This window comes from Peromyscus eremicus, chromosome 4 (assembly GCF_949786415.1).
Source record: "Peromyscus eremicus chromosome 4, PerEre_H2_v1, whole genome shotgun sequence".
Taxonomy (NCBI): domain Eukaryota; kingdom Metazoa; phylum Chordata; class Mammalia; order Rodentia; family Cricetidae; genus Peromyscus; species Peromyscus eremicus.
The window spans coordinates 63814379-63841768 of NC_081419.1; the positions used below are offsets into that span (position 1 = coordinate 63814379).

Below are 27390 nucleotides of genomic sequence, written 5' to 3' on the forward strand. Positions count from 1 at the left end.
TTTGGCTTTTCCTGGATCTGGGTCTTGCCTGTCAGTCAGTAAGCCTGTCACAGAATCTATGTCTGGGCCTCTAAGCCTATCATGGCAGTTGTATGATCAAGCTGTTTTGCACCCCTCCCCTCCCCAACCCCCACACCAGCCATCATATCCTGCCATGATGATAATGGACTAACCTCTGAAATTGTAAGCCAGCCTTAATTAAATGTTTTCCTTTATAAAAATGGTCATGGTCTTGGTGTCTCTTCATTATAATAGAAACCCTATCTAAGACAGAAGTTGGTATCAGGGACTGGGGGATTGTTGTGATAGGCCTGATCATATTTTTGTTTTGAGGAATTTGGACTTTAGGAGTTTGAGTTAGGAAATCAGTGGAATGCTTTAAGCACTGCTTAATGTGCCACACTAGTAGGAACATGGAAGACAGTGGTGCTGAGGGCAATTTGAACCCTGGGGTTCTGGCTTAAGAGTTTTCAGAGGAGAAGAATTTTAGTATGTTGCCTAGAGATTATTCTTGTGATATTTTAGTAAAGAATGTTGTAGTGGGTAGTCATTCCAGCTTTGATCTGGAAGTTCCAACCCCCATTGAGACTTCGGCAACTGTCACGCCTACAAGGCGGGGCCAAGGGAGGCGCCTGGGGACCCGAGATCTGGATCTGCTAGCGCACTCTCAAGTCCGGGACCCTGGATGGTGGAGGTGGGCCAAGCAGAGCTCCAGAGAACACCACTGGACTGCGATACACCTTCCCCAGACCCTGCGACCTACCTATCCCTTAATTTGTAAGTTACGCCATTAAATAAATCTCCTTTTAACTACGTGGAGTGGCCTTAATAATTTCACCAACAGAATGTGCCATCTTTTGTCCTTGCTCCAAATGTCTACCTGAGGCTAAAGTGAGGAGCTTTGGATTAATTGCATTGACAAAGGAAGTCTAAAAACAGCCTAGCATAGACTCTGATGTGGTTACCAGTGTTGACTTATATGAAAATGAACAAGTTCTGCAAATAAAAATATAAAAAAAAAAAATTGAGAAAAAAAAGGGCACCAGAAAATAGAGTAGAGCTGAGTCCTGTGTTTAAGGAGGTTAAATAGATTTTAAAAATGGAATAAAGGGAGTGGTGACCTCAGGGCTAGACCCCACCCAGGTAAGCTACCAATGAATGAAAAAGAAAAGGAATTAAAGAACTTTGTTCCAGGCTTGGTGATACAATCTTTTAATTATAGCACCCAGAAGACAGAGACAAGCAGATCTCTGAGATCAAGGCTCACTTGGTTTATAGAGCAAGTTCCAGGACAGCCAAGCTTAGGCAGTGAAGGAAACCACCAGAAACAGAAGGCTAGTGAAGATATACTTAAATGAGGGGACTATATTCCAACCCTAGCAAGGAGCACTACTTGGCAGCTTCAGCCACATAGTTATAGCTTTAGATTCAAGGATAGAAGAAAGGACTAAGGAAAGTCATTGAGACCAGTTGTGTGGCTGGGTGTCTCTGCGTGGAGTTGCAGAGAGGACACTGTGTGAAGCTGTGAAGGGGAGTCCTGGATTGCCTTGGAGAACACAAGATGTTGGACATGCCAGAGCTGTGGGATACCTTCCAAGGAAAGCTGCTAACAGGGAGCTGAACCAGCTAAACAGAAAGAGATGTGTTACAGTCCATAAAGTTGAAAGAAATTGAAGATCTGAAGAATGCTTAGACCTCAAACACAGAGAAGCAGAATTTGAAGTTTGCCCAGCTTGTTTTCGGTCTTGCTTTGGTCCAGTATTTCCTTACTATGCTCCCTTTGGTTGTCCTTCTGTTTAATTGTAGCTGCCTTTTAAGCCACAGCTGTCCAGACCATCCACTGCAACTCCGCAGCTACCAGCAGCAGTTTAGTTAGGCAGCAAGGGCTGAAGCTGGAGGGAATTCTGTTCCCTCAGGCCCCGACTCTTGCAAAGCTATGAAGGGAACTTAAGTAAACCTCTGTCTCTCTAAGGAACTCAAGATTCAAAGGTTAAGGTGGAATTCTGCTCTTCAGACAGGCTGAATAGCAAGTAGCTCATCTCCTCTCTTTGCTCACATCCTCCAAAAATCCATCAGGCTTCTTGCCCCTTCTTAAAAACCTTTCTCCACTTAGCTCCTCACTACCACTTCCTGTTAGCTAATTGCTAACTAAGCCTCCTGACTGCAGGTGAACTTTATTTAATCAAACATATCTTTGCATCATTAAACAAATGTTCTAGAGCATAAACAGAAGTAACACACATTAAAACCATATTCTTCAACACCCTTTCTTCTGTCTTGGAACAGTAATGTGTATCCTATGCTGTTAAATGTTGGAAGTATGTGATCTGTATTTTAATTTTTATTTTATAGGGGATTACAGTTAAGAAATTACATGAACCAAAACAACAACAACAAAAACATGCTAGGTGGAGGTGGCCCATGCCTTTAATCCCAGCACTGGAGAGGCAGAGGTAGGTGGATCTCTGTGTGTTTTTTTTTTTTTTTTTTTTTTTTTTTTTCAAGACAGGGTTTCTCTGTGTAGCTTTGCGCCTTTCCTGGAACTCACTTGATAGCCCAGGCTGGCCTCGAACTCACAGAGATCCGCCTGGCTCTGCCTCCCGAGTGCTGGGATTAAAGGCGTGCGCCACCACCGCCCGGCTAAGGATCTCTGTGTGTTTGAGGCCAGCCTGGACTACAGAGTGAGTTCCAGGAAAGGCTCCAAAGGTACAGAGAAACTCTGTTTCAAAAAACAAAGAAATCAAACAAAAAAACCCAAACAAAACAAAAAACAAAAACAAACAAACAAACAAACAAAAAACCCAAAAACAAGAGATTACATGAATCTCAGAAGAGACATAGAGACCTTAAACTTTGGACTTGTCCCCTTGTTATTGTAGACATTTCACCTTTACTTTTCTGTCACACATACATATACTTTAATTTAGCAATTTCAATAAAATATCTCAAGCTAAAATCAGAGAAAACATTTAGTATTCACCTTTCTGAGACAGAATGACTGCATTTAATTTGATTTTCTACAATTGCATCCAATTTTTGACAAATTTCATGTATTTGCTTTTCCTTGTAGTTGAAAATACTGTCCATTGTGTATATAAGATTCATTTTTAAATATACATTTCTGTTCATTGGCACCTGGGTTAGTTGTGCAACTGCCATCTTGTGAACGCTGCAGTCAGAATTGATGTATTCATAAGTTCCTGACATTTTTCAATGCTGTCATTGGGACTGGTAGGGCTAAGTCATTTGGCTGATTGACTTTGACTTCAGAAGAATCACCAAAGTGATTTCTATAGAGGCTTGGCTGGTTTTTGTTTCAACCAGTAGGGTGCAAGAGTTCCACTAGTTCCTATCTTCACCAGCATGTGTTATTTGTTCCTTAATGACTACATGACAGACTATGATGGATATTTTAATAGAGCAATTATAGCAATTGGGGATTGGAATATGATCAAATAAAGAACAAGTAAATTAGTTATGCATCCTCATTGGGATATTGAAACATATACATCAAGTGTTCAGAGACATCACCAAATCATCTTTGTGTACTAGTGAGAATAACAATAACATGTGAAATGGGACTCCAGATGTGAATAGGAAAAAAAATATGGAAACATAATTTCCAGGCAACAAATTGATTATGCAATAAGAAAAGAAGAAGAAACATGGGTATGCTGGGCTTACGTGATGAGTTGGGGAAGCCTGGGTTATAAACTAAGAGGTAATCTCTAGATACGACCTTTGCAACTAGTGACACCTTAGAAAACACTGACCTCAACTCCTATAATATAACATGAATGTTAAAATGGTCTTTTAATAAAAACCTGGTACCAGATATTGAGGGGAAAGCTGAAAGATGAGAGAGGCAGAGGAAGCCACAGCCACCACCTCTTACCTCACCAACTCTTCAGCCAGAAAAGGCTTTCTAGCAAAAAGGCCTCTAGCTGAAAGGAGTTCCCCAGTGGGAAAAAAAAAAAAACAAACAAACAAAAAAACAAAAAAACAAACAAACAAAAAAAAAAAAAAAAAACTTTTGTTCTGGTCTCCTCATGCCTTATATACCTTTCTTCACCCATCCATCACTTCCTGGGATTAAAGGTGTGTGTGCTTTCCAAGCAAAGGCTTGAGTTCTCAAGTGCTGGGATTAAAGGCGTGTGATTCCCAAGTACTGAAATTAAAGGTCTGTGCCACCACTGCCTGGCTTTGTTTCTCTCCTAGACTGAGTCAATCTCATGTAATCCAGGATGGCTTTGAGCTAACAAATCCAGACGGACCTCTGCCTCCCAAGTTCCAGGATTAAAGGTCTGTGCCACCACTGCCTGGCCCCTATGTTTAATCTAGTGGCTTGTTCTGTTCTCTGATCATCAGGAAAATTTTGTTAGGGTACCCAATATATCACCACATAACCTCAAGGTGACGAACTAATTGTGTGAGTACATCCTATAGAATAACCTCAAGAAGATAGTGCTGCTCTGCTGACAAGCAAAATGATGTCATAGAGGTAGGTAGACATAAGTCACCTATATAGTTGTGACATACATTTAAATTTTGAATTAGCAACTAATTCACAGTGACAATGGGTGACAGTATCAAACACCACAGATTATAAGGAAAAACCAAACTATGAGTTCATAGTACTATCACATTTTTGTGTGTTACTATAGCTACTATTAACTGTTATAGATAACTAGTATGCATGTGAACTAAGAAGAAAAATAATTCTTATAGATTTTATAAGAAATATAAGCTAATACATGCTTTATAGAAATAGTATGGCAGCTCCTCAAGAATTTAAAACAGAATACCAAATGATCTAATAAGGCAATGTTGAGTTTATGCCCAAAGGAAATGTAGCCACAATATTGAAGAATCATAAGTAAAAAATGTTCCAGTCATATAGTTGGTAAGACAAGAAAATCATAACCAACATGAATGTGTGCATTCTCTTCTATTTTGAAATTGTTAATAAAATACCTATTATTATTTTAGTATATCCAACAACAATAACAAATGCATAGTGTGCATATTAGAAAATATATTCATCACTGTAGACATAGACTGGTGCTTAGATTCAGTGGTGCTCAATATATATTCACAAAATAATTCAACTGCAATTACAATTTTTGTTACTTACTAGTAATCATTGAAGGAACCAAAGAAAATTTTGAGCTTGAGATTCATGGTACATGATCTTGACCATTTGAGTGACTCCTATTGCTTTGTCAGATACCTAGGAAATACCAAGTGATAAACTTACACATTCACTGTTATTTATTATTTGTGCCATGGAAGTAATCACGGCCTTGTGCTATACTATGTCACATTACTACATCCTCACACCAATTTGAGTTTCAAATTTATATTAGTGCTGCTTTTCAAAGATAAAGAAAAATGAATTGAAATATACAAACTTTAAATAACACTATATTGCATAGTCCTTCCTTGGAAGATCTCGTTTCTCTTTTGGGAACTTACTAAGTACCTAAACTCTCTGGTTATTTGCACTGTAGCACACATATCAAAAGATTAAAAACTGGCATCCATGTAAGAGAGAAAACAAGTAATGTTTGTCTTTTATGCATCTAATTGCCTCATTCAGGATGATTGTTTCTTGCTCCACCATTTTACTTGAAATTTGATGATTTCATTTTTCTTAACATTTGGACAATATTCTATTGTATAAATGTACCAAATTTACATTATCTTTTCAGTGCTTAGTGGATTTCTAGGTTGCTTCCAATTTATGGCTATTATGAATACATCGCTTCTCAGCCTTTTGGCTAAGATCAAGTGTATGAATAGAAGCAGAGTTAATCACCACAAAAACTGACTCCATGTTTTATTATGTTTTTGATTTTGTTTCATTTTGTTATTTTTAAGGGGGATCACAAAATTTGTAGAAGTAGGAGAGGGGCAAGGAATTGGGAGGAGCTGGAGGAGAAGAAACATTATAAAAGTATATTGTGCCGGGCAGTGGTGGTGCATGCCTTTAATCCCAGCATGCAGGAGGCAGAGGCAGGTGGATCTTTGTGAGTTCGAGGCCAGCCTGGTCTATGGAGTGAGATCCAGGAAAGGCACAAAGCTACACAGAGAAACCCTGTCTTGAAAAACCAAAAAAATAAGTATATTGAATGAAAAATTTGAAATATAAATTTTAAAAAAGAAACTTTAAATAAATATAAGACATTTCAAATTTACTTTAACTATAAAATAATTTCAAGGGAAAATACTAAGAACAGTCAGTGTTATATAATACTATATGGAGTTGATGTTGGGGAATATTATTTTAAGGTATTTTATTTTTATTTATGTTTCATTTGTTTAACTCTGTGAAGCTGTGTTACTGTGCCTGTGTAAAACACCTGATGTCTAATAAAGAGCTGAATGGTCAATAGTGAGTCAGGAGACATAATTGGTGGGGCTGGCAGGCAGAGAGAGATATAGAAGGAGAAATCTAGGAAAAAGGAAGCAGTAGCCAGAGAAGGAGTAGGACACCAGGGGACAGACATCCAGCTACATAGCCAGGCATGGAGTAAGAGTAAGATTTATAGAATTAAAGGAATGGGAAAAGCCCAGAGGCAAAATGTAGATAGGACAATTTAAGCTTAGAAAAGCTGTCTAACAACAATAACAACAAGCTAAGCTAAGGCTGGGCATTCATAATTAATAATAAGTCTCTCTGCATGCGATTGTGGGTGGTGGATCCCTAAAAGAACAAAAACAAACAAGTGGTTTATCTTTTCTTTTCATAGAAAATTCACATTTTCTTGTATTTTATTTTTAGATTATAATTATATCATATTCTCTGCCCCTTTCCTTCCTCCAGTCCCTCTCATATACCCCTTCTCATTTCTTTCAAATTCGTGGCCTCTTTTATCATTAATTTTACATACATATATGTATAGACATGTATATTCCAAAATACAGCCTGATCAATCATATAATGTTACTTGTTTGTTTGTTTTCAGAGCTGATCACATGGTATTGGATAACCAATTGGTGTGTTCTCATCTGGGAAAGACAGAAGACTATTTACTCTGCTTTTAGCATTCTATAGTTGCCCTTAGTTGTTCTGTACAGTTACAGCTTCCTGGACTTTCCTTAGTCCACCTTAGCATGTCTATTGCTGTCCTTGTTCAGCAAAATTTTGGTTAGTCAAATTGGTGAGATTTATGTGTATGGTGGGTAAATGATATAAAATCTTGCAAATGACTTTTAATCATTGGAAGTGACTTTTCCTTTAAGTTTACTTAAAATAAAAAAAAATGAATTTCTAAAGTCAATGTCTTAATTGCTGTTTATCTTTGTACAAAAGACACAAATAAAATCAAAACTTTTTCTGAGGTAATAAACAGAAAAACACATGTCTAAGATGCTAATACCGGTAGGTAGTGACATAAATATAAGGGAAAAAAGTGACTTAGAGTTATACCAGTATGTTCATAATATCCAGGATTTAACCACATTAATGCAAATGATATCATTCAAAATTGTTAAATTAATACACAGTCTTCCATTATGCGGAAGGATGTCAACATGTAGGCTGGATGACAATTCATAGTTCTTAATCATAAGTTCTCTAATCATAATCTTAACATTTCTGTAAATTAGTTACAGATTCCCAAAGTCTTCTAATATTTTCTTCCATTTATTTTGTGAATGTGAATTCATGTGTGTTTATATGGGGTCTTTGTAGATTTTATCAAAATTGCTCTTATGAATTAGTAGTTAAAAAGGGAAATAATTGATGGGGAACTCAATCAATGACTGGGTGGACCTCTGGATTGTGACATCTGAGTGTAAATGGTGTTGAATTGAGAATCCCAGCCCATCAATGGTAGTCCAGCTAGACATAAATTTAGGAATCTGTCCTCCCAGTTGCTGTAGATTTGTGATTAGTTTTTAATGAGTTATTGCTGCTTAAAATTCTACATAACTTTCCAATTTCAGATACTTTCAATTCTAATATTTATTAATAATACCAAAAACAAATAATGACAATATATATATATATATATATATATATATATATATACATAACATATATATATATGTTGTTAATTTAATTTGTGGTTCCTATTATGCCAAATTCATGAGTCATAAGAAAAAATTCTCTTCAATTAGAAATTAACATGGGAAAGGAGTTGTCCCAAGGGTAGAGAACATTCCTTGTTAAGTAGAATACTGTGTTATGACAAGAGAATATATTTTAGAAGGTGTTTGACCTCTGTTTCTAATAAGGAAAAATTCTTAAGCTTAGAAAAAGAAATTTCTTTATCATTTTACTATTGTATGTCAATAAATCAAGGTAAGAACTATAATTTACAAAATTCCAAACAACATAGACTATATTTGACTGACAAAAAGTTTGTGTTCCTGTATTTTTATATTTTTAATATCAGCATTTGAATAAAATTGCCCAAAGTAATTTAAAAAATTGATTTATTTTTGGTTAAGTTTCAAACATTGCTTCAGCTTGGCTTTACCCTACTCTTCTGTCATTGGATGATATATCACCCAGAGCAAACAGCATATACAATCCTTTCATATGAAATACTATAATACATTAAGGATCACAGTATTCAACATCAACATAGTATGTGCTAAGGTGTATTACATTATTACTTTCTGTTAAACATTTGTTTAAATGTTTCAATGATATGACATCTGGGGAACATATATCATGAAATTCCTTCTATCTGCAATAGAGAATTAAAATGTTGAATGATAATCATTGACATGGGCTTGACACCTATAATGGGCAGAACAGCTCCCAGTGGCAGAGTCTTAAGATCTATCAGAATCTATCAGAAGTGAATCTGAAAATGTTATAGAATTATTGCATGTTGTCCTTTGGTTCTACAGAATTTTTCGTAGGAAACTCTTCAAAATTAAGGCAATTACACACACACACACACACACACACACACACACACACACACATATATACATATATATATACTTATAATACACATATCCATTTTGATATAGTATTCACTTTTTTAGCTTATAATATAATTACTTGCATACAGTAGTTGAGGAAATAGCTTAGAGGTAGACTGCTCGCCTAGCTATAGCTTAGACTGTTGCACAACCAACAAATGCCACAGTTACTGCAGGCAAGTTATGTACACAAATTGCTAAAATTGACTTCCTCAAATCACTTAACATTCCTCTCTCTGTCTCTGTCTCTCTCTCTGTCTCTCTCTCTCTCATGACTGTGTGTATGCAGGTGTGCCAGCTGAAAACCTTCAGACTCTCATTTTTATGCCGAGAAAGAAATCCAGTAGAAATTACAAGTAGGCATTTATCTTTTTTTACTTTTTATTCTTTTTTTTTTCCTTTTTTTTTTTTTTTTTTTTTTTTTTTTTTTTTTTTTGGTTTTTCGAGACAGGGTTTCTCTGTGTAGCTTTGCGCCTTTCCTGGGACTCACTTGGTAGCCCAGGCTGGCCTCGAACTCACAGAGATCTGCCTGGCTCTGCCTCCCGAGTGCTGGGATTAAAGGCGTGCGCCACCAACGCCCGGCTTCATTTATTCTTATTTAAATACTTTATAAACTGCAGGGTAAGTACTATTTGTAAAAAAAAAAAAAAAAAACTGTAATTAATATATCTTTTGATTTGCATACAGTTCCAAAGAATTTGATAGACTAAGAAATATAAATTCTGATTGCATAGATTTTACAACAAACTTCCAAAATCTTAAATATAAAATAGAATCTCATCAAATCTGGTGCTTAGTTTATCATGAATTTTGCAATAAATTGCATATGTACAGGATTATTGGGATAAAAAGGTTTAGAAAACCACATTAAAACATTGAAGAAATTTTTTACTAGATAATTTATAAGTGAATAAAGAATATTTAATTATAATAAAATTGATTTGTGATGATAACAGGAAACAATTTTTGAAGAAAATTCAGCAGCCAACTGAAAACAAAATCATTAATTCATAATTTGTCACTTTGAATATTTAGATAATAATTTAAAAGAGTATATGTCATTGTGCCATTAACAAGAATATATATATATATATATATATATAAATGTACCCAGTAGAGAGGTGGAAAACAGTAGCATTTACCTCAAAGGTATATTTAGTGACAAAGAATATTTATCATGACACAGTCTGAGTTCATCAAGATATATATATCAACCTTTTTATATATTTGTAAGCAGAACTGAAAACCATTCAAATACAACAACATTTCTGAATGATAAAGTAAAACCAAGGATAAGGAAGTGTAGTTCTGATTGAATCATCCCCACAGATGAAACACACAAACATCAAGGAAGAGGACAATACTTCCGCAGAGACCCAGTTTCTCCTCCTCGGATTCTCTGACCTTCCCAACCTTCAGGGCTTTCTGTTTGGGATGTTCTCCATAATGTACTTAATTATCCTAATTAGAAATGGCTTCATAATTTTAATAACCAGGATTGATCCTGCACTACACAAACCCATGTATTTTTTCCTGTCAAATTTTTCTTTTCTGGAAATCTGCTATGTATCTGTCACTCTACCTAGGATTCTGTATAGCATTTGGACCCAGGACAGAAGCATTTCTCTTCTGGCCTGTGCCACACAAATGTGTTTCTTCCTAATGCTGGCAGCTACTGACAGTATTCTTCTGACTGTGATGTCCTATGACCGCTATGTGGCCATCTGCAACCCTCTGCACTATCCTCTGGTCATGAACCCAATCAAGTGCACAAAGCTGGCAGTGGGCTCCTGGCTTGGTGGCATGCCATTCCAGCTAGGACAAACTTGTCAGATATTCTCTCTACATTTCTGTAACTCTAACCAGATAGATCACTTCTTCTGTGACATACCCCCTGTACTTAAGCTGGCCTGTGGAGACACTTCTGTTAATGAGCTGTATGTCTATGTAGTGGCTATCTTGCTTGCCGCAATCCCTTTTTTACTAATACTGACATCATACAGCAAAATCATTGCCACCATCCTGAGGTTGCCAACTGCTGAAGGACGGGCAAAAGCCTTCTCCACATGTTCTTCCCATCTGGTGGTGGTGGTTTTGTTTTTTGGCTCTGCATCTATTACTTACTTAATGCCAAAGTCAACACATTCTGCAGTAAGTGACAAACTCCTCTCCCTTTTTTACACCGTTCTAACTCCCATGTTCAATCCCATGATATATAGCCTTAGGAACAAGGATGTGATTGTAGCTCTGAGAAGATTATTGCTTAGAACATAGACTATGTACACTGATTGTATTGCAACCACAGTTCTCACATAGACTGTTACATCTATATTTGCCCTTTTAGATGTTAATTGCTATTATGATCTCTATGTTACTTTTGAAAGTTAGTATAGCATTATTTTGCATTGAAATACACTAACCAAATTGTTATATTGTTGATGTTGTATGTCTAATGAAACATTTTAATTAAATTTGTTCTTTGACATTTTTCTACTTGTGTGTGAAATTCCCTATTCCTCTCAATACTCAATTCCTCCATCCAAATCTTTCCCCACATGTACTTCTTTTTGTTGTCTTTCATGACCCATGGGCTTAAATGAGGCCCTCTGTGCTACCACAGGTTTGAATGTATTATGTATAATCAACTGAAGGCATTGACCCTTGCTCTCACTGAATTTGTTAGTAGGTAGGATTTCTGTTGGCAAAATAATTTTATTCATTATTTTCTTAACTTATTTTTGATAGGGCTAGTTTCATTCAGGCCCAATAAAGGGAAGAGCAGCAGCCATGTGTTCAAAATGTCATTGGCTTTGTCATGCCCAGGTGCTGGTGTTTTGTAGCCATTTGCCCCTTCCTGTCACTCCTCCGTTAATTTGGTGTCCCCTTTTTAATATTCTTTGAACTTTAGATGGTTATATAGATGTCTTCTATAGGACTTAGTAATCAATTATTAATTTTTGTCTACAGTTTAACCAGCCATGTATATGTGCATTCACCATGAATAAAATGTAATGTATATCACAAAATCCATATGAAAACAATAAACTGAATCAGTCTCTTTTCATGTGACATATTTATACGTCTAAATTACTTACTTTAATATTGTCCCTAATCTTCATGTTTATTTCCTGCTATATTTTTTTTGCTTGGTATCACATTATACCTAACAATTATATTATTAAGTACAACAAATATTTTTTAAAGCATAGAATAATTTAATTGATAAAGCAATGAAACTTGCTGTTTTCAATCAGAATTTTGGTAAACTTAGAGGTTATGAGGCAATGAATCTTGAAAGCAACATTGAGCCTACTATGTATCTCAGTAAGATTACTGAACTCACATAACAAATTAAACTTATTTGAACTTATTTTCAAAACCTCAGATGACTGATAATATATTCATTTAATTCTACATTTATACCATAAATAATTGGGATTATTATAAAATTTGATTTATAAGGGACCTGATGATCTGTATTTAGAATACATTATGTTTCTTCACATCCCTACACAATACAATGATTTTATATATATATTTTATATATATATATATATATATATATATATATATATATATATATAAATGATTGCTACCAGTTTATAAAAGATATTTTCATGCAAGTACATAATATATTTTGAGTAGACTTCCTCCTACCTTTCCTGTCTTCTTGGCCTCTCTCTCTCTCTCTCTCTCTCTCTCTCTCTCTCTCTCTCTCTCTCTCCATTGCACACACACACACTCACACACACACACATATATGAGTTGAAATATATACCAATATAAATAAAATATAGAATCCACAAATGAGGGGCTGGAGAGATATCTTAGAAGTTAAGAGCACTGGCTGTTCTTCCAGAGGTAGGTCCTGAGTTCAATTCCCAGCAACCACATAGTGGCTCACAACCATCTATAATAAGATCTGGTGCCCTCTTCTAGCATGCAGGCAGATATGCAGGCAGACACTATGTAATAAATAAATAAATAAATAAACAAACAAACAAACAAACAAACAAATACATCTTTAAGAAAAGGATCCAAAAATCATAGAAAACAAGACATAAGTGATCTTTCAAAAAGACAGAAATAAAGTCAAATATTTCTGAGAAAGAAACAATTAACTTATTATAATTTTTTTCAATTGTATATATTTTTCTCTAAAGGATTTAATTTGGGTTTTTTTTCATGGTTTCCATAACATCTGTTGTGTGTACATATGTCACATTTTCTTTAGTAATTCCATTTTCAAATGATACTTAGTTTGGTTCTCAAACTTATCTATTAAGAACAGTACTACAATGAACATTGATATGCCAGTACGTCATTGATCTGTTAATACAGACGCATTTGAATCTTACCCTAAAGTGCTGTAGCTTGGCCATATGGTTGATTTACTTTAGTTTGGAAAAAAAAAAAAAAAAAAAAAAAAAAAAAAAAAAAAAAAAAAAAAAAAAAAAAAAAACACCTTTAATGCTCCTTTCCACAGAGCCTAGACTGTTTTGCATTCTACAAAAGTATAAAAAGGTTCTCTAATTTTTCTCTTGATCTCTTTAGTTTTGGGTGTTTCTTTCTTTTAGTCTGATTTTCTATTTATGTGTATTTTTGTATACCTGTGTGAGTTGAAGTCCAAAACAGGAGAACAGGGGCCACAGGAAGTCAGAAAAGGGTGTTAGATACTTTGGAACTTTAATTGTTCCTAATTGCTAAGCTACCATTCCAGCCCTATTACTTGTTTTCCTAATGATTAAAATTCACAGTGTGTCAAGGTACAATCTCAGTGTGGCTTTGATCCATGTTTCCTTGATGGCTAATGAGGCTGAACATTTTACTCTGTGTGTAGTGGGCATCTGTATTTCATCTTTCGTAAACTGTCTGTTTCAATAGTCTGTTTATATTTTGGATAATTGAAAATATTTTCTGTTTTAGGTTTTTAAGTCTATATATTCTAGATATTAATTTTATGCCAGATCTATGGCTAACAAAGATATTTTATATTCTGTAAATGTTTCTTCAGCAGATTGTTTCATTTGCTGTAGAGACACTTTTTCATTTAATGAAATCATTTTTTTTTTTGTCATTTTTACTAGGGTCCTAGTGAGGAAGTTATACCACTTTCTTGGTCTGATGTATCATATAAGTTCTTGGGCATCATTCTTAGACCTGGTTTTTTGATAGGAGTTTAGCACCCCCATGGGCCATATAATCTCAGTTCGTCCAAATAAACTCATAGGGTGACACCCATTATATGCCCAAGACCAAGTCGTTTAAGAATCTTTGCTGAATGTGTGGTTCCAGACAGATGATGTCATTTACATAAACACCCAGGCATACAATCAACTTGCTTCCTAAATAGAGTCAAACCTTTAAAATGGAGTTCCTCAGGGCAAAGCAAATTCTAGGGAACCACTGCTTTCCACAAAATGAAGCAATAGTGTACGGAACAGAATGATATCAATAGTTTTATATTCCCATTTGTATTAATGATAGTGTTCAAAAACAAGTAAAATTAAAACAAAATATAGTAAACTTATATAAAGAAAACAAAGAAAATTTATCACAATCATGTATAATCTACAAAGATTAGCAACCAAAAAAAAAAAAAAAAGTCTTATAGGAGCAGTAACACCATTACTGAGATGAAAATTTAGCTTTCCAGGGAAGGAATAAATCTTTGTAAAGGGCTTTTTAAATACCGAAAATTAAATTTCATTTTAAATATTCTTACAATGTAAGAGGATGTTTTTCTTCTCTAATACTGGACTATATGTGCTTTAATATTGACTTGCCAGGTAAGAAAAGCCCAGTGCACAATAGCAGCGTGATTCCTATGAGGACACCAATTGACTCCAAATTAAATGTCAGGCTTGCTTCACAAGAGAGAACTCATGTCTCTTACTATAAATCTAGTAAAACCCCATGGCTAGGGAAGTCATAGGCCCTGGATAGGGATCTTCTTGATGTTAATTTTCTAAGTGATCATGTTGTTACCTGCCTTCCAAATGCTATGTCTGTGCTGCTCCCAAATTTGCTCAGAGTAACTTATCATTTACAGTTTGTGGTGATTAATGCAGAGAATTATCACTGGTTAAAATACTAAGAATCAGTGACTAAATGCTCAATTGTAGATGGGACATCTAAAATCAACCTCTTTTACCCCGGGTTCAGGGGACATCTTGAAAGACTGGATATAAATATGTAAGCTATAAGATAGAGAAGCAAAGTGTGGTAGTTTGAATTTAATTGGCCCCCATAATTTCATAGGGAGTAGCACTACTAGGAGGTGTGGCTTTATTGGAGTGGGTATGGCCTTGTTGGAGGAAGTGTATCACTCTGGGCGAAGGCTTTGAGGTTTCCTGTGCTCAGGAAACCACTCAATGTGTCAGCCACCTTCCTGCTGCCTGCAGGATGTGGGACTCTCAGGTACTCCTCCAGCACCACATCTGCCTGCATGCTGCCATGTTCTCCACCATGATGATAATGGACTGAACTTCTGAAACTGTAAACTGCAACCTCAAGACAGTGTTGCTGAATGTGTTTTGATGAACTGTGGGGATCAAGAGGTTTTGGAGGAGAAGAATTATAGTAAGCAGACTGGTCTTGTGATTTTTTTTGGTGAAGAAACTGGCTGACTTTTGTGCTTATCTGAAGAGTCTGTCTGAAGCTAACTAAAGTGGAGAGTTTTGGACTAACTTTGTTAGCAGAGGAAATTTCAAAACAGTCTAGTATAGACGCTGCCATGTGTTTTTTAGTGGTAACTCTAATGAAGATTTATAATGAAAGGTAGCAAGCTGGGCAGTGTAAATTACAAAATGTAAATTTTGACGAGGAAAAAGAGTACCAGGAAGTGGAAAGGAGCTAAGTCCTGTGTTTAAGGAGGTAAACAGATAAAGAAATGAAATATCTCTGTAGGTTTCCCCATCATGATCTTGATGGCCCTTGCTCATAGAATCCCCCTTCTGGCTCTTTGACTGGACTCCTGGAGCTCCCCTTGTGCTTGGCTGTGGATCTCTGCATCTACTTCCATCAGTTACTGGATGAAGGCTCTATGATGACAGTTAGGGTACTCACTGATCTATTTACTGGGGTAAGTCAGTTCAGGCACCTATAGAGACAACCAAACCAAACTAGTGGGAACTCAGGAACTTTAGACCAACAGCTGTGGAGTCTCCACAGAACTGGACTAGGCCCTCTGCCTAATCGAGACAGTTGTGTAGCTTGATCTGCTTAAGGGGCTCCTTGGCAGTAGGATCAGGATCCATCTTTGGTACATGAGGTGGCTTTTTCGAGCCCACCACCTATGGTGGGATACCTGGCACAGCCTTGATGCAGGGGGAGGGGCTTAGACCTGCCTCTACTGAATATACCAGGCTCTGCAGGTTGCTCATGGGAGACCTTGCCTTGTTGGAGGAGGAAATTAGAGGTTGGTTTGAGAGGCAGGTGCAAAGGGCAGGAGGAAGGATGAGAGGGTGAATCTATAATTGGTATGTAAATTGAATAAAAAATTCCTTAATTAAATAAAAAAGAAATGGAATATAGGGAATGATGAGCAGGGCCAGGTCCCACCCAGCTACATTTCCAACTTGGGAAAAGGAACTAAAGGAAAGCTTAGAACTGGTTGTGGTGGCGAACATCTTTAATCCCAGCACTGGGAAGGGAGAAGGGGTAGGATCTCCAAGCTGGAAGCCAGCTTGATCTGCAGAGCAAGTTTCAGGACAGTCAAGCTTAGGCAATGAAGGACAGAAATATGGTAACCGATATAATTGAACAAGAGGGCCATGTTCCAGCCCCAGTAAGCAGCAGAACTTGGCAGCTGCTTCTTGGCAGCAGAACCTCAGCCATATGGTTCTGGCTTTAGAGTTAAGGATACAAGAAATGAGTTATGAAATTTACTTCCACACCTAAAGAGAGCTACCGAGGCCAGGCATGTGTCAAGGGTAGCCCTGAGTGGAGGCCTAGTAAAGAGGCCATTGTAAGAAGCTTTGAAGTTGAAGCCTGGGTTGCTTTGGAGAACCCAAGATGTTAGAGATGCCAGAGTCATGGGATACCTGCTGAAGAAAGCTGCTAACAGAAAGTGGAGTCCGCCCAAAAGAAAGAAGTGTGTTGCGGTCAACAAAGCTGAATAGAGTTAGAGATCTAGAGAGTGTTTTAACATCAGACATGGAAATGCAGAATTTGGTGTTTGCCCAGCTGGTTTTTTGTCTTGCTTTGGTACAGTATTTCCTTGCTGTGCTCCCTTCCCTGCATTTTGGAATGGTAATGTATGTCCTGTGCCATTATATGTTGAAAATATGAGATCTGCTTTTGTATTTTAATTTTTATAAAATATTACAGTTAAGAGACTGCTTGAATCTCAGGAGAAACTTTGAACTTTGAAACATTGTTGAGACTGTGATAGACTATGGGGAGTTTTGAAGTTGGACTAAATGCATTTTTCATTATGATATTGTTTCAAGCTTTGGGGCCCAAGGATTTGAATGTGGCAGTTTGAATGTAATTGGCCCCCAAATCTCAGGAGGTGTGGCTTTGTTGGAGTGGGTGTGGCTTTAGTGGAGGAAGTGTGTCACTGTGGGGAAGGCTTTGAGGTTTTCTATGCTCAGGATACTGCCCAATATCTCAATCAACTTTCTATTACCTGTATAGAACTCTCAGCTGCTCCTCTTGTACCATATCTGCCTGTATACTATCACGCTCCCTGCCTTGATGATAATGGACAGAACCTGTAGCAGGAATCTTAGAGAGTTATTAATAAAATCAAACCTGAGGCCAGTTACTGGAGTGAAATGCTGGATGGTCAGAGAGACAGAACAAGCCACAGCTAACCTCACCTGGCCAACTTCTCAGCTGGTCTTGTTTCCTCAGACTGGAAGCCTCTGTGTCCTCATATCCGAATGGCTCTCAGCTGAACTGTGCTGCTAGAAGCCTGAAAGCTTAACCAGCCAAATGCTTCTAGTTTCTGGTCCTCATGCCTTGTATACCTTTCTGCTTTCTACCACCACTCCCTGGGATTAAAGGCGTGTGTCAGCATGCCTGGCTGTTTCCAATGTGGCCTTGAACTCACAGAGATCCAGAGGGATTTCTGCCTCTGGAGTGCTAGGATTAAAGGTGTGAGTGCTACCATTTTCTAGCCTTTGTATCTAGTGGCTATTCTGTCTCTGACCCCAGATAAGTTTATTAGGGTGCACAATATTTTGGGGAACACAATACCACCACAAGAATCTCTGAAACGTAAACCACCACTTCAATTAAATGTTTTCCTTTATAAGCATTGCTGTGGTTGCTTCATAGCAACAAAAACCCTAACTAAGACAAGAGGTGCTGAAGTGCTATTTTTTCCACATCACATTACTGTTGCATGTAGAAACTCAGTGCAGCTATGGTTGTCTGTACAAGCTCAAGGTAGTGCAATTCTAGAACTGATTTGGGTAAGAACCATAAGGTCCCACTCCAGGTGAAGATCTATGGGCAGTCCACAGTTGTTGCAGCAGGGATAATCACACTTCTTTGGGGACATGGTCACAGTCACTGGTAGGTTGATCATACCTCAGTGGATATCTACAAACCAAAGCAATAATTTAGCTCAGTGAGTAATAGAAATGAAAAAATAAGTGACATGGAGTTGAGATGGAGATGTGCAAGGGTTAGGAATTTTGGGATTGTGTAGTTGGAATTTTTCCTGTGTTCTGGCTGGCCAGCAGTTGGGACAAATCTCTCCCACTTGCATCCCCCAAGTAAACACACAGAGGCTTATATTAATTAGAACTGCTTGGCCGTTAGCTCAGGCTTATTACTGACTAGCTCTTGCACTTAAATTAACTCATAATTCTTATCTATGTTTAGCTATGTGGCTTGGTATCTTTTCTCAGTTCTGCCTTGTCATCTTGCTTCCACTGTGTCTGGCTGGCGACTCCTGACTCAGCCTTCCTCTTCCCATAATTCTCCTCATCTGCTTACCCCACCTATACTTCCTGCCTGGCTAATGGCCAATCAGCTTTTTATTTATCATCCAATCAGAGCAACCCATATTCACAGCATACAGAATGATATCCCACAACAGGATTGGGGTGAAGGTTGAGTATGAGCAAGAACCATGGCATACATGCATAAAATTTTCAAAGATACATAAAAAATAATTTAATGACTGATACAATTTGAATTTTTAAGTAAATATCTTAACAGTTATTTATCTTTGGTTTGATGATCTGTGTAAATCATATACTCATTTAGGTTACATCTTGATGAAGGCAGTTGTGTACTGCAGCAAAGCTTCTCCTTTTTAGAGGAAGTCAGACACGATGCACTCAAATGAAAATAAATTCTATAATGTCATTACTAAATTTGAAAGGCAAAAATGTAGTGACTTCCCACCTCATCACAGTTGGAATTTCTGTGATAAAATGAGAGAAACAAGTAGCAACAACAAAATGTAGCCATATATTCTGGTGTATATGTGGTTAGAGAGAACATTTATAGAGAGTTGTTGAGAATAAAAAGTGCTGTCATTATGGAACACAGTCTGGAGGATCTTAATAAGGCTGAAAACAGAACTACCAAAAACTCCCCAATAATTCTTTTGGGTCTATGCCCAATTGTTCTAAATACACATACCATAGAGATTCCCAACCATCCATAATTCATAATTGCCAAGTTGTAGAATTAGCCTCGGTGCTCATCAACATGCACCTGGGCAAAGAAAAAATACGTAGCATAAAAATGATATTCATTCACTGCTTTGTGGATTTTGAATTTTTATAGGTAGATAAGAGATACACATACATACACACACATAAAGTATGAGAATGGTTCACATACCACATATCCAGATGGAAGCAAAGAGGAAGTAGAGTTTATAGAGGTAAATATGTTCAAAATACTCTATAGACATGAAGGAAATTAACTTATGAAACTCAACACTCTGTGCAAGGCATATAAACTGAAAGATATTTAAGGTGAATTTATGGAATAAATAATACAGAGATCACAGTTTTATTGTGGGCAGTACTAAATTCAGTTCCACTGATCCAAAGTAAAAAAAAAAAAAATTGATCATGAATCAAAGACAGTGCACTTTTATATTTTACCCTTTAGATTTTCAGTTACAAATAGCTTTTTTAGTTGTGTAGCTTGATCTGTTTAAGGGACCCTCTGGCAGTGGGATCAGGATCCACCCTTAGGGCATGAGCGTGCTTTTTGGAGCCCACTACCTATTAGGTAGGACACCTTACACAACCTTGGTCCAGGGAGATGGGGTTGGACCTGCCTCAACTGAATGTATCAGGCTCTGCTGACTCCCCATGGGAGACCTTGCCTTGGAGGAGGTGGGAATGGGGATTGGGATGGAGAGAAAGCTGGGGGCTGGGAGGAGGGAGAGGAGGGGATATGTGGTTGCCATGTAAAATGAATAGAACATTTCTTAATAAAAGGGAAAAGAAAAAACGGCTTCTTAAAACACTTTTGTATATGTATGTTTGTACGTATATACATGTTCGCATGCATGTGAGCACTTATGTTGGTGTAACTGTATTGACTTTTGGGTGTTTTTTTTGCAATCACTCGCCAGTTTATTTGCTGAGGTGAGATCCATCATTATACTTGGAGCTATTCGATTCAGCTTGTCTAGCAAACCAGCCTGCTTCCAGGATGCATTTTCTTCAACTCACCAGCACTTGGGTCACAGGCATCCTGCCACACCAACTGAAGCTTATTGACAGGAGTACAGTTCTGTCTGTCATACTCATGGGGCAAGGCATATTTCCAATGGACACTGATCCCAGTCTTTAGAATTCATCCTTAAACATTATTACATTAAAAGAAAGGTAATATATAAGCAGAAATAATACAGATACAAAAGGGAAGATATTATAACATCACTCATTTGTGTATAGTATAGTGATAATTTTGGTAATAGTGAGATATTATGTTTTTATGTAGTGTTCTGGAAATTTTCAGAAAAACATTCTGAAATAACCTCTTCTGTATTTGAGATCAAGAAATAGTTGTTCTTACTAAATTTACTGACCCTTCAATTGGAGATTCTAGTTCCTACATACTTAAATAATAAAATGATGAACAATTAACAAGGAATAATTATAACTAATGATAGGATTAGTAGCATATAGAGAAAATAGAACTGAAACAAAAGTATTGGTTTCAAAAAGATAATGAAAAAATCATGGTACTATATAGTTGGCTGCTCTCCTCTGGCGATAACATGATCATCACTTGAAGTCTTTGGGTAGAGAAAACAGCTTGCTCACCACTGGAACTAATGGAACAGAAAAACTAATATATAGTTAGGAATTTATAATGGAACTAGTGACCCTTCAAGAAGGATGGATTAGAAGGTCATAAGAATCTCTTAAGGGATTGTAACATTACTCCTTACTGCCTTCTTACATATTGCTAGAATGTATAGGAAATTCAAAGTTAACTGAAGGGGACTTTTTGATTAAGTCTCCTTGATGTTATCCTGCATGATGAGCTGGTACTTCACAGTGGTGCAGCCGTTTTGGGGTCATTCATACTCTTATGTCATTCCTTACTTGTGTACTGTAAGTAAAGCCAAAAAAAAAAGGTCATTGTTTGGAAGATTACTAAAAGTTAGTGTGTGCAGGAATGTACATAAAATATATAGTCATAATATATCAGAAAAAAGTGTTTGTGTAATGCATGAAGATTGTTTGTGATTTCTAGAACCAGAGGGTAATACTGTGAAAACCATAGTAAATAACATAAAAAGTAATTAGATAATTTGATAATAGAAGAATACAAATGTGACTAATTTGAGTTTCTTAGAAACTCATTATAGTCTCCCAAATTAAGTTGATGCACAAGAGAAATGTTCCCCAGGGTTTTGATTGTTCTTATTTAATAACAATCCACATCTGAAACCAAAATAATTAGAGTAGAATGAATGTGGCTGCCTAAAGGAAACAGGAGCATATAAAACACAAAAGCTAAAATTCTTGTTTGGTTTCATAAACGATTTCAGGTGAATGTGTAGAGGTAAGCTGGAGTTCTTTTCTTACACCATTTATGAAGGATAGCTCTGACCTTCAAGGTCAAGATGCTCTTAAAACACCACAGAGAAGTCTGTGATCTTATTTTGAAAATGATCTACCCATTAAGTATGTCTCACTTACCTCTGTTCTCCTTACTAAGTTAAGTTAGATATTTGTCAAATTGTAGTAATGATGGTATTGGCAAAAGAATTGATTGCATATATATATATATGTATATATATATGTATATATATATGTATGTATGTATAGATAGATAGATAGATAGATAGATAGATAGACAGATAGAATGTGAGCACAAAGAGAATTTAAAAACACAAGAGCATGTGATTGTATTTATTTACGTAATGTTTTAATTTTTCTTTTATTATGTTGTTGAATGATTTCTTTGCATTTATGTCTGTGTATCACACGCATGGTTGGTATATTTGGAGGTCAAAAGAGGGTATTAGATCTCCTAGAATTAGCATTACAGATGTTAGTGAGCCACCTGTGAGTGCTGGGAATGGAACCCAGGTCCTCTGGAAGAGCAGGCAGTGCTCTTAATGCTGACCCATAGATTTAGCCACTTCAATGTGGTAATTTAAATGCATCTGTGAATGAATCTAGAAAGCAAATGATAAACTAGGATATGAAATATATAAATATTATCTTTATATATATGAAATATGTAAATATAAATAATACCTTCTAGTATTTGTGTTTACCTTAATTATCACAATGATGTATTATGCAGAGCAATATGATAATGCATCTCTCATTTCTTATTAGAAAAGATCTGCTTTAAGGAAACTGGCTTCAGTGGATTTTTTTCATTTCTTATTTTTAATATAGTATTTTTTCTGTTTCTGTTGTTGTTGCTTGTTTTTTTCCAAATATCTGTGGGTGTGCATACTTATAAAGGTCATTTTGATGTCAGGAATAATTGCCAATTGCTCTTCTAATTAACTAGCCAACTTATGGTCTGAGGAACAATTCCAGAACTCAGTCAGATGGCTAGTCTAGATATCAGATTGCTGTAGATCATGTCTCTGACTTTTAAGCATAGAATAATACTAGGGCTTCCACAACCATTAAGCATTATCTTGGGTTTCTGGAGATGTGAACTCTGCTCTCCAAGGTAGCAAGCTGCAAGCTACAAGCACATAACCATGGATCCATCTCTCTTTGTAAGCAGTCCCACAACCTGTGGATTTCACAATGAAAGGCAAAACTTTTTTGAATAAGAATTAAAGAAAAGCTTCAAATAAAATCTATAGATTTAAAGACTTTATATTGATAAAAATGAAGGAAAGGAAATATGCAAACGAAGGAAAGGAAATATGCAAACACAAAAACATAGAAAAAAGTTAGTAGTTAACATCTCACTTTTCAGAGCAAAGTACAATGTATAATTTCCCTACACTATGCCCATATTAGTAATGTATGCATCTCAAAGCCTTAATGAAATATAGCTGAATTTAGGAAAATAAATCTGTCATGGTTTCATTTTAACCACATGCCAGTACTTTTTTGATGTTAACAATCTCATGTTGTAGTTAAAAAGCAGAATTATGCTAAATGGCTATTTAACAGAACTTATATTCATTCATCTCATCCAGCCAATATAAGAAACTTGTGATCTTGGAAAAGTAAATGCATTAAACGTATGGAATTTGTCTTATTTTCAGGTGAAGATCAAAATTCTAATATTACAGCTACAGAATTTGTTCTCTTAGGATTTTCTGATGTCCCACATCTCCAGTGGATGCTGTTTGGGATATTTTTGCTCATGTATTTGACTATTGTTATCTGCAATGGCATTATAATGGTGCTAACAAGAACTGATCCTGCTCTGCAGACCCCTATGTACTTTTTTCTCAGCAACTTTTCTTTTGTGGAAATCTGCTATGTAACAGTCACAATCCCAAGGATGCTCATGGACCTTTGTACCCAAAAAGGGACTATTCCCTTGTTTTCCTGTGCTGTACAACTCTGTTTTGTCATCATGCTTGGAGGCATGGAGTTCCTCCTCCTGACAGTCATGGCCTATGACCGTTATGTGGCCATTTGCAATCCTCTACACTACCCCCTGGTCATGAACAATAAGGTCTGTGTGCAGCTTGTGGCTGCTTGCTGGATCAGTATTATTCCAGTTGTGACTGGACAAACTTATCAAATTTTCTCTTTGCCTTATTGTGGATGCAACAAAATTAATCACTTTTTTTGTGACATCCCCCCACTACTCAAGCTTGCTTGTGGAGACACATTTGTGAATAATTTAGCAATCTATGTTGCTTCGGTGGTGTTTATCATGGTTCCTTTTCTGTTGATTATTGCCTCCTATAGCAAGATTATCTGCAACATTCTAAAACTGTCATCAGCTGGAGGAAGGTCGAAAGCCTTCTCCACCTGTTCATCTCATCTTATAGTTGTGGTTTTATTCTATGGAACATCTACTATTACATATGCACAACCACAATCAAACCAATCAGAAAGCATGGGAAAGCTTCTGTCTCTTTGCTACACCATTTTGATCCCATTGTTGAATCCCATTATATATACACTAAGGAATAAGGACATCATGGTAGCACTAAGAAAATTACAAACTAAGTTATCAACATATGAGAACACTTAAGATTACAGAAATGGTTTCTTTATATTATTTACATGCTTATATAGCACATAAGAATTGTTACCTTTATTTCTGAAATATCCAGTTATAATTAATATTATATCTCATGTCAAGTGGACTGTTTGACAAACTTTAGTTAAGTAGTCCTATAGCAATCCAGAAAGAAGTTAAAGCAATCTTTAATTTCAGGAGTCAACATTTTAGCACAAGGGAATAGAGTATAATGAGATTCTACCCCTAACTGAGGAGATTTTTGCAGTCTTTGGAGAGAGGAAATCAGGTTTCTTTAAGTATGTAATGGCCCCTGGTGGTTCTACCCAAGCTACAGTGGATGATTCTGTTCTCAGAAACACAAATTTGGCTGCATGGGTTTAAAAAGTAAAGTTTACTAAGTTGGGCATAAATAACAAAATGGAAATAGATGTTGGAGGAGTCAGGGTATGACTTAAATGGTGAATGTGTTCAATATACATTGTATGGAATTCTCAAATAGTTATGTAAAAATAAATTTCATTCATGCATTTGTGCTGTGTATATTGCTGAACTGAAACTTACTTCTCAAACTCTTATGTAATAAAAATAGTAAACAAAGTACAATGTGTTCTTAGAAAAAAATAAAATTGGTGAATTTATTACGGTGAGGATCACAATTTAATATAAAATGCAGAGTTTCAAACCATGGAGTAGAGGTATAATAGTTCGAAACAACCATGACATATCATCAGTACCCATTGGAGGAACTCAGTTCATGGCACACTTTAAAAAAATAATAAATATTCCAAAATAGTATGAAAGAGATTGGTCTTCAAATAAAACTTCCCTTTTGGTAGACTATTCATACTTAATGTGGATAAATCTAGGTCAAAATAAAATGTAAAAGAAATATTTGTTGGCAAAGTTAGCATTCCACCCCAAGAAGGTTAATGTGGAGGATCCTCTTTCCCTCTTAGCCTGTTTGCCCCCATGTTGAGAGGGCAAGAGGCAGTAGTGGCAATAGAAAACTTTGTACGTGGCCCATGAGCATGAAAGGAGACAGTCCTCTGGGGGACAGGTTTTGGTGAATCACTTCAACTTCATCCTAGCATATAAGGAATATATAGGATTCAGGAGCCTGGGGACAAACCCTAATTTGCATTAAGTGGCATGTTTCTGTCATAAGGCTTCTAGCACAAGTCTTAGTTATCATATGTGCAGCAAGGGAGCCTTCTAGCAAGAATCTGTGTCAGAGCTCAAGATAAAGATAAGTTAGGCATCTGGTTTAGAGACAGTTTCAGATAAGGTCAGTCTTTCAGGCCCAGGGACATTCTCCAGATAAAGGAAGGCAGTGGAAGAAATTTCTGCTGAAGGGAGGGAACTCCACGTAGCCAAGTTGTTGAGATAAGCTGCCAGGCCATGGAGAGACTCCAACCTCTATCACCAACAATATATTCCAACAGGTTAAGAAAGAAACATCAAGAAATCTAGACCAGGTTTGAAATTACATTGTGGGTTGGTGGCCAGTCTGATATATAGGAAATATGGTCTCAAAAAAAAATAAGATACTTTAAGCAGAAAATAAAATATGAGATAAAGAATCACTCCCATTCATATAATTTCCCTTCAACATAACTACAGAAAGTTTGTTACTCATGAAATTAAGTATATAGAATTTACATTATCCAATATAATAAATGTAATCTTCATGAAATAGTATGAGAAAAACATTTTTACTGAAATAACTTGATAAGTGCATTATAATTTGGCAACTCCCCCATCGAAATAATTTTGATTAAAACATACTACTGATACACAACTTCTAAAGACATGTACTAATAGAAAAGAAAAGTCAAATCAAAGTTTATTATACTATATCCAGATGGGTTAATTGAGTCTACTGTATATAATCTTATATATTATGGAAGTGTATAGAGGCATATTAGATAGGACTCAAAAAAGATGCAGATGAATATAATACTTTGTTTATATTGAATACCTAGTAAGGAAATACTACTTACATTAGAGCAGAGGGATTAAAAACAAATTGTACTTTCTAGTATACTTATAATACATCATGAAAGAGGAACAAAAATTAGTTAACACATATTTGAATCAGAAAGTGTTTATGACAGAAATATTTGGAACTACAGCTTTAGAAAACCAAAAGAAGACTATTCTTGCTTGTCTTACAAATAACCCTGGCCATGTCCTTTCTGCGATGGACTCTTCAAGATGCTTCTGGATGTTCTATCACATCTATAATACCCTACTCTCACCCCCCCAAAAAAAAACCCTAAAAGAAGAAAAAACATAAATCCAAACAATTCCAAAGTGAAATTTTGTTTTAAAACAGAAAAATGTAAAATAATAAAAGATGATTATATGAACATAGTTTTTAATATTTATATGAATATATAATTTTTGAAACAGCAAGAAGGGATCATTATGGAAGAGAGGCAGGCAGAGGCAGACAGAATGGTTATGATAAGCATAAGCAGAACCTGTGAAAGCAAAAACTAGACCAAATCCCAGCATGGGAAACACACACAAGTGATAAGCAATGTTACCTTCTGGAGAAGGAAGCATCATTTTTGTCTTATAGTGTAGGCCCTGGTAAGTTAACAATGCTCTAGTAGAAGACCAGACCACAGGAACATTTTGTGCAGCACCAATTTGTTTTGGGTGGTTCAAAACAAACAATTCAGGACATAAAACAGGTAGATAGAGAGTGAGGGGGTGGATCTTGGAATAGGTGACATGCTGAATATCATCAAAACTTGTTTTACAAATCTGGAAACTCATAAAAACGATTTAAAAGGAAGACAGGTAATAATTAAAGAC

General features: G+C 36.2%; 2 protein-coding genes and 1 long non-coding RNA gene across 4 annotated transcripts; all 3 read left to right on the top strand.

The window, feature by feature from the left end:
• The first annotated feature begins 569 nt into the window (after positions 1–569).
• Positions 570–7212, top strand: LOC131909322 (uncharacterized). Its single transcript, XR_009378824.1, has 3 exons — positions 570–777; positions 2353–2453; positions 6969–7212. It is a non-coding gene; the product is annotated as an uncharacterized LOC131909322 (long non-coding RNA).
• Positions 7213–10272: 3060 nt separating this feature from the next.
• On the top strand, positions 10273–11217 carry LOC131909321 (olfactory receptor 10AG1-like). The gene has a single exon (XM_059260840.1). The coding sequence runs from the start codon at positions 10273–10275 to the stop codon at positions 11215–11217; it is 945 nt and encodes a 314-aa protein (XP_059116823.1).
• Positions 11218–19444: 8227 nt separating this feature from the next.
• Positions 19445–24576, top strand: LOC131909320 (olfactory receptor 10AG1-like). 2 transcript variants are annotated; one of them, XM_059260838.1, is made up of 2 exons: positions 19445–19454; positions 23636–24576. In XM_059260838.1, exons 1-2 carry the CDS (start codon positions 19445–19447, stop codon positions 24574–24576), a joined length of 951 nt encoding a protein of 316 aa, XP_059116821.1. The 2 variants fall into 2 exon arrangements, with proteins under 2 accessions (XP_059116821.1, XP_059116820.1); XM_059260837.1 differs by lacking the exon at positions 19445–19454 and adding an exon at positions 21854–21878 and having other exon boundaries at positions 23630–24576.
• Positions 24577–27390: the final 2814 nt, after the last annotated feature.